The 12891-nt window shown below is 37.4% G+C and overlaps 1 protein-coding gene across 3 annotated transcripts in view; it reads right to left on the bottom strand.

The window, feature by feature from the left end:
• Positions 1–326: 326 nt before the first annotated feature.
• CTR9 (CTR9 homolog, Paf1/RNA polymerase II complex component) overlaps positions 327–12891 on the bottom strand; it is a 30393-nt gene continuing 17828 nt past the window's right edge. For all 3 annotated transcript variants that reach the window (XM_037899812.2, XM_037899813.2, XM_037899814.2), the window contains 10 exons: positions 12661–12809; positions 9748–9864; positions 9404–9549; positions 5975–6046; positions 4295–4430; positions 3782–3922; positions 3235–3389; positions 2808–2904; positions 2323–2435; positions 327–1546 (listed from right to left, as the gene is read on the bottom strand). In XM_037899812.2, the coding sequence (XP_037755740.1) occupies positions 1102–1546; positions 2323–2435; positions 2808–2904; positions 3235–3389; positions 3782–3922; positions 4295–4430; positions 5975–6046; positions 9404–9549; positions 9748–9864; positions 12661–12809 (1571 nt within the window). In that variant the 3' untranslated portion in view covers positions 327–1101. The remainder of the gene's footprint in view (positions 1547–2322; positions 2436–2807; positions 2905–3234; positions 3390–3781; positions 3923–4294; positions 4431–5974; positions 6047–9403; positions 9550–9747; positions 9865–12660; positions 12810–12891) is intronic.

Genomic DNA, 12891 nt, shown 5'->3' with positions numbered 1-12891 from the left:
ACAACTAGAGCAGCAGATTGCAAAGTCTGGTTTTAGTGTCTACATACAGTCTACCAATTTTGTTTGTTACATGGTACACAGTACTAGATTGAGGGGGTTAAAACTCTTGAACGTGGAACCATCTATTAGAAATTAAAAATGAACTTAAATGTCTGATTGCTGGCAAACTTAATTTTCTTAATGACATCTGAACTTCAAGATTTTCGGCTGCCACCATCATAATAGATTGCAGTTTGTTTGTTTTTGTTACTATTGGGTTCAGGGGATAGGAGGTTTTTTTTTTTTTTTTTTTAAAAAGATGAAGTAAAATAGATCACTCCGGAACAGATGGTAGTAACTACTTTTTATTATTGCAACAATGGCAGATCTCTTCACTCTACCACATAAGAATACAGAAAGTTTTCTACATCTTTATTTTTCACCTGTCAACTTAATATATTTGCATTTTATCTACATACCTGTAATGTTGTTTCATAAACTTTTGTTTTAACCTGCATCTTGGTTGCTTTTTATTTATTTTTTTAAATTGGTATATCAGGAAAACAAGCAGGCACAAGAAGGAAAATTTTTCAAAACTTAGGAGTTGCATCACAGTAAACTTATCCTTTAACAGAAGGTAAAAAAACATCACCATTGATCTCTATTCAGAATGACACAAAGAAATAAATATCCAAAGTTCTTTGTACCATTCAATAAGATCTCATGAAGATTGGCCTGTACCTTTTTTGCATGTAGAAACATGGAACAAATACACCACAGTTTTAACCAACTCTTTGAACTTGGGTGTTTTTGTTCTGCAGCATTTACATACACCCCATCCTCACTGTGTGAGTTTACCACTCACTGTACAGCATCTGTGATCATCAGCTATGTTAGTTTCAGTGTAAGAACACACCATATACACCAACACAGAGAAATATTCATTAATGCCTAGTAATGTACAGCTTGATAGAACAAAATCATATGAAACAAGTTTCACAACAGTTTTACTAAAACATTACGTTTTTTTAAATCAGTTTTCAAATATAAAAATTGGATTTTCCTCCTCATAACTGAAGTATATTTAAAAAACAATTTTTAAAAAATGGCTGTAATTTAAATCTAATCGCTATCATCTGATCCACCTTCTGATCCATGTTCAGACCCCTCAATGTTGGATGCCTCTGGTTCAGATTCATTGCCAGACTCTCTGCCAGAGCCTTCGTTGTCAGATCCTCTATCAGAATCTCTGTCTGAATCACCACTGCGAGAAGCTGGACGAGATTCATTCTCTGAGCCACCCGAGTGACGACTTCCTGATTGTACAGAGTGGCTTCTCCCAGATTGCACAGACTCATTGTCAGACTGTTCTGAATCTGACAGTCTCTTCTTTCTGGCTGACCTGTCACTGTCCGAATCCTCATCAGATGGATGAGCACTGGACCTCCGTGGACTACCTACCTCACTACCAGACTTGTTTCCGTTATCTGAATCGCTGTCAGACATGATGCGTTTATTGCGCGGCTGTTCAGCGTCATCAGAATCACTGTTGCTGTTCCTGGCATTTCTGTTTTTAAAAAAAGCAGTAGAATCAATTATTAAAGCTGCAAGTATTGGCTTACTATGATCAAGCAAGAATCCTGGATTTCACAGAGATGTTGACACTCGCACTGAGAAGGAAGAGGAGAAAAGGACACTCAAATAATTCAGAGAGGAAGATGGTATCTTGTATCACAGTGGAGTACTCACTATCTTCCCAAGTGCAGTGGTTCCCAGTTTGGCTATGAAAAAGGGTATTTGGCAAATCTGTGTGGATCACCAAGGACATACAGTAGAGAATGAAAGGTGAAACACAAAGAACCCATTCAGACTAACATGATACATCACTGAAGCAGCAAGTGAGGACTAAGAGAAGTGGGGGGGTTCCAATCTCAGAAATACCAAAGGAGACATGAGTATGTTTTTTAGACCTCAAAAATACACAGTTTCTGGGCACAGTATTTCAAAGTACTGACAAAGTTGAATTTTTGGCCATTTAACAATAATTAGTTTGTTAATTTGAGGAGTGTCAGCCCTACAGTTATGTCAATTTAGATTTGGGAATATATACTTAGTTTTATTTTAATCATCATCATCTTCAAGCATGGGTTTGCAACCTGAGGGACTGGATGTCAAGGGGTCATGACCTCCCCTTTACATATTGCTTATTTAGAGAACGGTGTCAGTTAACTAGGGTGGGGTTGTCCCAGTATGGAAAAGGTCGAAAGCCAATCTCAGAGCTTTTTCCATCAGGCAGAAGTCAACATTTGACTTTCAAAATGTACAAAAATCAAAGGTTCATACCCATCATCAGCAATTTTGAGTTTATCCTCATCAGAAGAATCTTCACTAGATGAAATTATGGCTTTTGATTTGATCTTTCCCTTCATTGAAGGAGGCAGACGTTCTGGCTTGGCCTGTATGGAAAAATATACGAAGTAATATTGCTTGTTCACTGGAGTAAAACTGATATCAATAACAGAGCTTAAAGTACAGCTGTTCTAACATAACAGATGGATGCAGAAAACTAGACTCATTTCAAACAGCTATTTGTAAATCTGGTCAGAATTTATGTTCTGATCTCAAAATGGAAGCAGAGAGCTTCAGAAGCATCCCTGTAGCTACTGCTATATTAGGAGACATAAAAGGGGAAAGTATGATACATGTTTGCTGCAGGAAGTATTTTACATGCTTCCCCCTTCAGCGAATGTCACTTTACTGAATGCGGTCGCACTGTAATCTTCCAATTGTAAACAGGAACTATCAAGGCATTACACTTTTAAACTTACAGCTTTTTTCCTCTCTGCTTTGGGTGGACGTCGTTTTTTAGGTCTTGGGCCATTTTCATTTTCTTCATCATCGGTTCCATCATCTCCTTTCTGGGGTCTTAAACGCAAAAATTAAGTCAGAATTAATATTTAATTCCTGAACAAACAGTGTATTATTTCCAACAGTGTCAAACGATCAATTGTTAACCCTACATTTCTTGTATTATAGTAATATGAACAGTTAGCATTTTGCTAACACGGTTATAATGGATCTGTATGGTCATTTACAAACTGGGAACTTTCTTTTTTAAAAGAAAGTTGTTCGGGGGGGAAAAAGCACATCTACTTGGTCTTATTCTAACATCATTTGCAGGCTCCTGTGTAAGGTATACTCTAAACCAATACTACAGAGTTACAAAAAGAATTCAAAATATTTAAACTTAGTTACCTCCTCCTCTTTTTCTTCTTCCTCTCGCCATCTTCTTCTTCACCATCTTGTTCGCTACCACTGCCTTTCCTCCTCTTTTTCTTTCTGGACACAGGCAGATCTTCGTCACTCTCATCATTGACAAACTCATCAAATTCTCCTCCTTTTCTGGAACGCTGCAATAAATTAAAAACCCACACCATACCAGATTTGTAATCTGAAAACCAATCGGTCAACATATGGAGAATATAAGACTTTTCACCTTAATGCCTCGACTGTCCCATTATCTGTACAGATTTAGCACTAAGAAACCGGTTCTTCAGAATGATTATTATAATATATAATTCCACCCGCTGCTACTATTTGTTGGATAAAGTATTTATTTTCTGTACTGTACTCTTGGAGCAATATCTTGAATTTACCTTCCATCCCAAAGGTGTCTGCATGTCATTGATGAGCACTCTGTACAGCCTCACTAAATGTCAGGTGCTGATTAATGCCTGTCTTAACTCTGGTTACAGAGTAACTCTAAATTATAGAAAAGTGTGGAAAAAACTCCATTCTGTACCCTTCCACCACCACGTTTCTTCTCCTTCGATCCTTCTACTTCTCCAGTGAACATCAAAATATTCTTGGTCTTCTCCACGTATTGGGCTCGTTGTTCCAGAAGTTTCTTTTGTTCTTCTTTCTCTCTGAGGCGTTTTTCTTCCTGAAAGAATCAGAACAAACTGACCATTACCAGGACCCTGCACTGGAGGCATGGAGAAGCAGCTGCTGCTAGTGTAGTTCATAGATCACACAGTGACCATGGATGGCTTGTGCTAGAATCTCACATCTTGTGGGGGTGAATTCTGTTCTCCTAAACACCATTTTCACTCATCCTTCCCCAAAGCCTGAATGAACGGGCTCTGTAGAGGAAACAATTTCACCCCTTTTTACATATCCATACATTTTCAGCCCCGTCTTTGTTAAGTGCTCATTTACTCCCTGAACAGTTTCTAGGTATCAACACACAGCTATGGTGGCAAGCATACCCATTTAAAAAAACACACACACGCAGAGTACTACAGGGAATATAAACCTGTTCTTTAAGCAGTTTTTGGCGGAGCAACTCCTTTTCTTGCTCTTGCTTGGCACGCAGTTCTCTCTCTTCTTCATCCTGCTTGCGTGCACGAGCCACATGATATTGAGCTTGACTCAGTAAATCAGAGCATTGCCTATAACATTCAATGTTTTCAATTAAAGGAAAGTAAGTTTCTAGGCACATCGTACATGCTAGAAGGAGAAACAGTTATAAAAAGAAAACACATCACAATACTAAAGTTGTGCGTACCACTGAACAAAATACAAGCGATCTGAAGTAACATAACTGAAGTGTTTAAATAATTCTATACACAACATAATTATTTGTCCTTTTAAAATCCATTACAGTGATATGACTTTTACTTCAGTTTATTCATTCATCCATCTTCTGAGACATATGGATTTTCTAGCTAGCTTTTTTAATTTAATCCTGAAGAACACGTTTCCACATAGAATGCTACTCAAAGCTGTCTTATTTGTTAAGAAGTTTAGCTACTTCGGTAAGAAAAAATCCTTAACATAAAGAGGAAGAGTCTTAAACTCTCAGCTGTGCAGCTCCACAAATACCCCTTACAAAAGCACCTTGTATTTAAACAGCTGTAATTAACCAACCTAATCCAAAAATATAGTGAGAAGCTAAGACTATGTTCAGGGCCCAGATTTTTTAACTGATTTAGGACCAAATCTCAGTCAACATGATTTAGGCACATTAGAGCCTAAATTCCATCAACTGTCAATGGGATTTAGGCTCTCAGTGCCCTAAATCACATTTGAAAATGAGATTTAGGCTCCTAACTAAATCAGATATGGCAACGCTGAGTGCAGCCCTGTCTAAATGCCTTTAAAAATCTGGGCCTAAGTGCTCAAACATCAGGAAATAAAGTAGGAAGTGGTCTCAGTTCAACCCCCTGTAAGCTAATGTTCATTATGAAGTTACCTTTAATATTATGTTCACAAATAGTTTCTCAAATACAATGCAAAATATTTTTCTGCCCACAATTTTAGACATACCTATAACTTATATTGGTACTGCAGTCTGCACATGACAATCTGTGAAAAGCCTGAATTTGTAAGATGTACAATGAATAAAGCTGAGTTTTTCAATGTGCACCTTCGAGATATCTGTTTACTGCACACCTAAGCTAGATGTACTCATATGCACAGTACTGTATTATTTAACTTGGAGCACTGGTAAAAACAGCTAAGAAGCTGCATCCAAAGTACTGTGATTGCATGAACTCATTTTGAAGTCCTACCTACACTTCAAATAACTGGTTTCACTAAAGCACTCAAAATCTTCTCAGTGAAAGCTAGTTAGCTGCCAGATTTCATCTTTCTGATCCCAAGCCCCCTTAAAAAAGAAAAAAGGGCAAAGAAATTATTTTTAAGGGGAAAAATGTTTGCCATTAAAAAAACCCCACAACTCATTTTCACAACGTTTTGCTCAACCTTACAAGTAAATATTCCACCAGAGGGCAGACACCAGGCCTGGAGCGTTCTAGCCTCTCAGCAATAAATTTTGGAAAATTATGAGCAACTGAAAAAATGGAATTCTGATGGAAATGCTCACAGTGCCTTATCTATAGTTATCACTATTCCCCCATGATAACAAACCAACAACTGAGTTTAGTTCTGGAAAATACTCTGTTTTAATCAGAAAAAAAGGAATAATTTTTACCTGGCTTCAGTAGCAGCAAGAGCCAAATCAAATCTCATTTTATCTCCTACTTTACTTAAATAACTGAAGTATCTGGAGGGAAAATGAAAAACAAAAGCAGATTGATATAGTGACATTTCATCTTATATTCCCCGTTTTGTTTTACTTTAACACTCACCTAAATCAAAAGCGAACGTGTCACTGCAAAATTTCACAATACTACTGATATGACATGCGGGTTTCTATATCTGTACACTGTGCTTGGGCCTTCTAGTACAAAAGAAGGCTACTACATTGACATTTAAGTCTGATATCCCTAAAATAAACATTCTTAAAATGATCACTACAATTATTATCGCTCTTTTCCACCTTTAATCCAAAAAGTTCATAAAACACTTTACAGGCTTTCTGTAGGGATTGAGTCACTCAGCATGTAGGAATGTTTGAAGTGGAACATGGCAGTCTTATAATGCTGCTGACGCTTTCAAATTGTTTACAACAAGTATGAAAAAAAGAAACTTCACCGAACTGAAACTACTGGGAAAATGTAGGTAAATAGAAATTTGGCTGTGATAACTCAGGTGAACACCCTAACTATTGCGAAAAAATGAGATAGCATCTTTTCAGCACAGTTGACTTGGTTCTATTCTGTTTTAAAGTACTCAAACAGAACCACATCTATCAAGTCTTAGATCTTTTTAATTTAAAAATTAATTCTTAGAACTGTTACTAGAGGGTCAAATCCAAATTCTCTATTTGCTTCTATACTGGAGGCAGGCCTAGTTTCTAGACACAGCTGTCCTATGTACTGTAATTCTCACACAGCAAGAAACTGAAGTCTCAGAAATAAAGAGCTCTGTTGGAGACCTTGAAAATCATCATCTCTCCTCCGTTACAGATCAGTCTTGCCTGAGCTTTCCCAGGAACCTCAGTATCTGCTTCTGCTGCACCTGCCTAACCCAGTCCTGCTACACTGCCATTTGTAGCCTCTGGTGATGACATCAACAGGAGGGAGTCTTTGAAACCCTGCTCCACCGGTGCCTGACTACGTATGTTGTTAGACTAGTCACACTTATGTGTTTTCCATTCTACTTCGGACTGTGGTGACCATTGAAACTGCAGTGAGAAAGGGAGGAAATAGAAAAAATATATTTTTTCCTGCTAGAACTCTGCCCTGGCCAAATTTACATTTTCTCGACAGAAGCACGGATCTCAGAAGATGCAGGAACACAGGTAAGCAAGGATAGATCCAGAGACCTTTAGAGGCTTTGAGGTCTATAGGTATAGCTTCTGGAAGGCATGCAATAGAGACTTTCCAACCCCCTCAAAAATAACTTCTCAATCTGCAAGCAAGGATTTGTCTAGGTTTACTTGGTCCTGCCTCAGCATAGAGGGCTGGGCTGAGCTTCATGACTTGGAAGGTCCCTTCCAGCCCTACCTTTCTATGACTGAAAGGATTTCTATAGTAGAACTTTTTTTCCTGTGCTAGACTGACCTAGCATTCTACTGCAAAGAAAAAGAAAATTTTTTTCATATGAGATACAAGATTCAGATTCCACCCTCAAGTTTATCCTGACAGACATTCAACAGCAAAAGTGAAATGTGTTGGAACTCTGAATTCCCCCAGTCTGGGGCATCAACTCCATTTAAAAAAAAAAAAAAAAATCTGGCTGTAATACTTTAGTGAGTACAACCAAGCAGGATAATTTAAATTCCACACCAATTCTGACAAACTCAGTCATGTAATGCAAGCCATTTTCCTCAAGACAAGAGATTACAGACTTCTCTTACAGGATTTCTAAATGGAAATTTGTTTAACTAGATTTTTGTATTGCAGCAGGCAGTACAATTTTGAAGTGATTGCTTGTATAAATAAAAGGGCTTTGTTTTTGTTTTTTAATTTGTGAGCAAAATAATTAGAAGCCTTTATCCTGTGGAAGTGTTTTGGTCAATACTAGGAGCACGATATTTCTGGGCATGAATGAGGAAATAGGGCAAAAGGGCTCAGACAAAGCAAGTTCCTGCTATAACAGAAGTCTGAAAAGAAACACCTACTAGGCAACTTTGTCTCACATTTCAGAGTTGTGCTTAAGTATATAAAGCAAGTGACAGCAACATCAGCCTGGATGCACAGACTGTTTTTGGAAGTATATCAGAATCCTTCATGCCAATATGACTGGCTGACCTTCCTCCAGTTGGTCTGACTCGGCAAACTCAATAGCAATTGATTAGTAACTATGAATGAGATTAGAATTAGAGATGTCAAGTGGCAAAGCGAAGTCAGGACTAGTAAAAAAGTACTCATTTGTAACATTGGTCGATACCTGTAACCAAATCGCTCTGCTAAACCTAGGGTTGTGAGTTCAATCCTTGAGGGGTCATTTAGGGATCTGGGGCAAAAATTGGGGATTGGTCCTGCTTTGAGCAGGGGGTTGGACTAGATGATCTCTTGAGGTCCCTTCCAACCCTGGTATTCTGTGATTCTATGATCTACATAAGCTTCAGTTACAGAAGTGAGAACAAGTCACTTTGATAGGTATACAGCTTAAAAGTGAAGAATCGCACTGTGGTTTGTTCAAGCAAACAAAAAAGTAACAAAGTTTGCCTGCCACACAGTGTTTTGGAATTTAAGGTAAAATACTTCTTGAGATCTGTGACTGAAGTAGGTTGGCAGGTAACCAGGATATAAAACAAAGGACTTCAAGATTTTACAACCAAAGTCTGCATCAGGAAAGTGGGCAGGAAGAAAAGAAAGCTGTGGAAGGCCAGCATTAGTTACCAAGGGACAGAAATAAGCCTTAATTTCTATGGTACGTTCAACTCAATATGCTCACAAGTGCTGACAGTTTGATTAATCTAATTACACTCAGTTCTCTTTATAAAAAAAACAGTTTGTAAAATAACTCGAAGTCTGATTAATTAAGAGACCTTGAACAAGCTCATGAAATGGCTCTGAAGCTGGTAGTTTTTTTTATTTTCACAATTTCTATGAATAAGTATTTATTCATTTTCAGTTAGTGAATAGCAGTTTGTGATCGATTTCCTCGCCCCCTTCAATTGTGATCTTCTCCCACCGGAAAGAATTACATAAGGCAGAGACAAAACTAAAACAGAACTACTTTGGAGATTAACTCATTAGCTTATCAGGACATACGACACCAAAACAAAGAAAACTGGATTTGGAGCAAAGATTGGCAGGGCTCCATTTTTTTTCAAGCTTAAGCTCTCTATATCTAATGTTTTTCCACTAGGAATGTTGAGAGATGTAACTTTTTTTTAAAAAAAAACAAAACGCAAGATTTTAACAGAAGACACTTTCACTCATACCAAAATTGGAATTTTAGATCCACACTGAGTATTTTCTAGAAGAAAGTATTTTCTTTTATGACAGCTAGGTAAAACATACTACAGCAATTAAAAAGGGGGCATAAAAACTTTTTTACTGCATACCTGTGGGCTAACTCCAGTTCTTTCACAGCATTTAGTACTTCCTTCAGGTTACTTTTTTCATCTTTCAGGACAGAGGTGGCTAGCCTCTGTAGCACTAGAGCCACATTAAACATAAGGACTGTATCACTGGGTGCTACATGTCTAGCCTGTGAATGAAATGGACATCTTTTAAATCACAGAAAGTTATCAATGACATATGGATGGTAATCAATTATTTCAACCCCAGACTATAGTATTTAAAGAGATGTACAAATAAATGTACATTAATAACCCAAGAATATGAAACACCATGTACTAAAGAATAAAATTACTTTAAAAACTGCAATATACATACATATTTTTACCTTCAGCAAAGTCTGTTTGCATTCCTGTAATTTGCCACATTTGAAGAGTGCTCGGGCCAAGTACAACAATACTTCAGTATTCTGATGCTTATAGAACTTTCTGAGGCAGTTTTCATACTGAAATGGAGAGATCAAATTACTAAAAAAAGATAGTGGAGTTTTAAGAACTCTTGTAGCAGTTTTGCATTGCAGACAAGTCCAAGTAACTTGGGTCCTATTCATGAAATATATTTACTTCATGATTTTTTTTTGGGGGGGGGGGGGAGAATAATTACACTGTGTTGCATGGCTCTCTTCCACTTTATTGTATACCATTCTGAGTTCCCAGTTATTGTAAAAACTCGTAGGTCCCTCAGGACTCCTGCAAGTCCTTAGCTTAATACAATAGGATCCTACGCATTTTGGAACGGACAACATTGTAAGCACGTACCATTCGTTTACAGCAGTGGTTCTCTGGGGGTATACAGAGATCTTCCGGGTGTACATCAACCCATCTAGATATTTGCTTGGTTTTACAACAGGCTACATAAAAAGCACTAGCGAAGTGAGTACTAACGAAAATTTCATACAGTGGCTTGTTTTATACTGCTCTTATATACTATATGCCGAAATGTAAGTACAGTATTTATATTCCAATAATTTTATTATATGGTAAAAATGAGAAAGTAAGCAATTTTCCAGTAATAGTGTGCTGTGACACTTTTGTATTTTTACGTCTGACTTTGTAAGCAAGTAGTTTTTAAGTGAGGTGAAACTCAGGATTCTGATTTGTCGTGTACCCTAAAAGGGGTACAGTAGTCTGGAAAGGTTGAGAATCACTGATTTACAGTAACCAAGGTAGGGGTACAAATTGTGCAAGAAAAAGAACTGTTGTAATAAGCATGTTTATTTAAATTATGAAATTTGAAATTTCCATTTTCTCTCTATTCATGTGTATGTATTGCTACCATAACCTGAAATATATTCGATGTACCTCTTTCACCCTGTCCCCTTCACTATAATTTCTGAGGAAAAAGAATAGTCAGTTCTAATAAATACCTATCAAGTTAGTTCTATCCAGCTAACTCAATATTCTTTGGCTCAGTAACTTATCTAAGTGTTGCTGAACTGTAATGCAGGTACAATCAGCCTACAACTGGGCTTCATGCTGTGTTTAGGGTTTTATTCTCAGGTTTCCACTGGTCATTACCACCCTTTCTTGATCTAGTGGCAGGCTGTCACATAACATGCCGTTTCTTTTTTTCCCCCTGCATCCAAAAGTTATGCAGTTTTTCCTTGCTGTTTTTTTTTTTTATTGAAAAGCCTTGTATCATTTCTGATCATTTATGGGAAAATCATTTGATTTGAACTTCCTCACATTTCAAACACTGGAGTAGAAAGTGTCTCAATCTCTATTAAATTGGCAGGAAGCACTACCCTCTGGGGTTGGACTGTGCTTTGTCTCCCAATTTCCTCTTGTAGTTTATGGCCAAGGATTCTATATTTGGTGAGAAAGCTACCTTGGCTTTGCAATTTTCTGTAGAGAGTCAGCTACTGCAATAATTTTGTGGCTGTAGTAGTCTAAGTTGTTATATTTGATTTGTTCTTCCATTTACGCCAATACTGGTGCTCTTAGCATGTTGTGCATTTTTAGTTCTGGGTGGAATTGTTTGTGTTGGCAAGCCAACAGAGGATAATGCACTTCTATTTGGGTACGATCTTTTGATCTCCCTGTGCTTTGCAGTGGAGGAACTTTCTGCTGTGCTGCTCTTAAGTTTAGCGTACTTTTCTGCATGTCAGAAAGATATGGGTAAGTAACCCCCCAGTTTGTCCCTGGAGTTCTAGTGCTCGTAAAATATCTGCAGAAATGTTGAAGTAAAGTTTCTATTAAGATTTTTGTCCCAAACAGTGCAATTGGCTGTTACAATAGGCTTGCAACTTCACTTTCATATTGTATAATTTGACTCCTATTGCTATCAAATAGTTTTATCAGTAGTTTCAATGGAGGACTGTATTTAGTAGGTTTTTTTTATGGCATTATCTATGAAACCATATGGCATCGCTGTTTCTTGTAATGCTTTTGTAGCCATTCTGAAGCTCCTGGGTGTGTTTACTCTAAGGCCCACGTACACACAATTTAAGGAGGGTTCTATTTCCATGTCTCTAATAATGTTTTAGTTTGTTCTGAGCTTTTCTCCAAAATGTCATTCAGTTGAGTTTTGCTTGTTTTTGTTATTTTAAGTTTGACTTGTAGGGCACATGTTTTAGAGTAGCAGTTTTCTAGTGGATGGATGTTTCTTTGGAAACAATTTTGTATAGGCCATAGTTTACCAGATCCCCAGTTTACAACAGGCATTTTATCTCTTAATTATTTAGTATGATTTTTGGGTTTGTGGATTCGGCCAGAAGAGTTGGTAGGATCAACTGTGTGTGTGTGTTGAAAGGGGGGTTTTGAAGTTATAAAAGTTTTCTTGATAGTTTTGAAAGTGTGTGTTATATACACGTTAGTAGTCACATTCTGGGCCATGATTACAAAAGGCCATGAAGGAAAGACAGCAAACTGTACTTATCTTCTTCAGTAATGTTCTCTTATAAATGACATTAAGTGACTGTTGACTGAATTACACACAATCAAAAATGCCTCCTAGTAGAACAAAAAACTCGTATTTATATCTTAACTCTACTTAGGACAGCATAGAAGATAAAATGTACAAGTTGATAGATCCTTTGTTACTCTTGTCCACAGTTGGCAGTTCACGTCTAAATCTAGACATAGCCTGGCCGCTAGAAGGACTTCTATTTTATTTTGAATAGGACCATAATTTGTTAAAACAGAATATTATTCAGAATATCTGAAGCTGCCAGCAACGACCTCTAGCTATTCCTTTGCTACCTCATTTCAATATTTTAAATGGTTCAACTTATAGAGGTTACCATCTGCACAGCACTGATGTACTGCTTCTGTTCTACGTAGATGTGCGCCAAATTCAGCCACACATCACTGATATCTGCTGTTGCCTCTCTCACTTGGGCAAAAACATCACGAGCCTCACGGAAATATCCTTTGTGTGCCAATACAGCTCCTAAAGGGAAAGTTAAACGTACAGTGTAAGCTTCCAGGTTTAAATACTATCAAAGTTCCCAGAATGTTAACAGGAAATTGAG

Source organism: Chelonia mydas, chromosome 6 (assembly GCF_015237465.2).
Source record: "Chelonia mydas isolate rCheMyd1 chromosome 6, rCheMyd1.pri.v2, whole genome shotgun sequence".
Lineage (NCBI taxonomy): Eukaryota > Metazoa > Chordata > Testudines > Cheloniidae > Chelonia > Chelonia mydas.
Note: the sequence above shows the minus strand (reverse complement) of the source record. Positions and strands in the feature narration are given on the sequence as shown.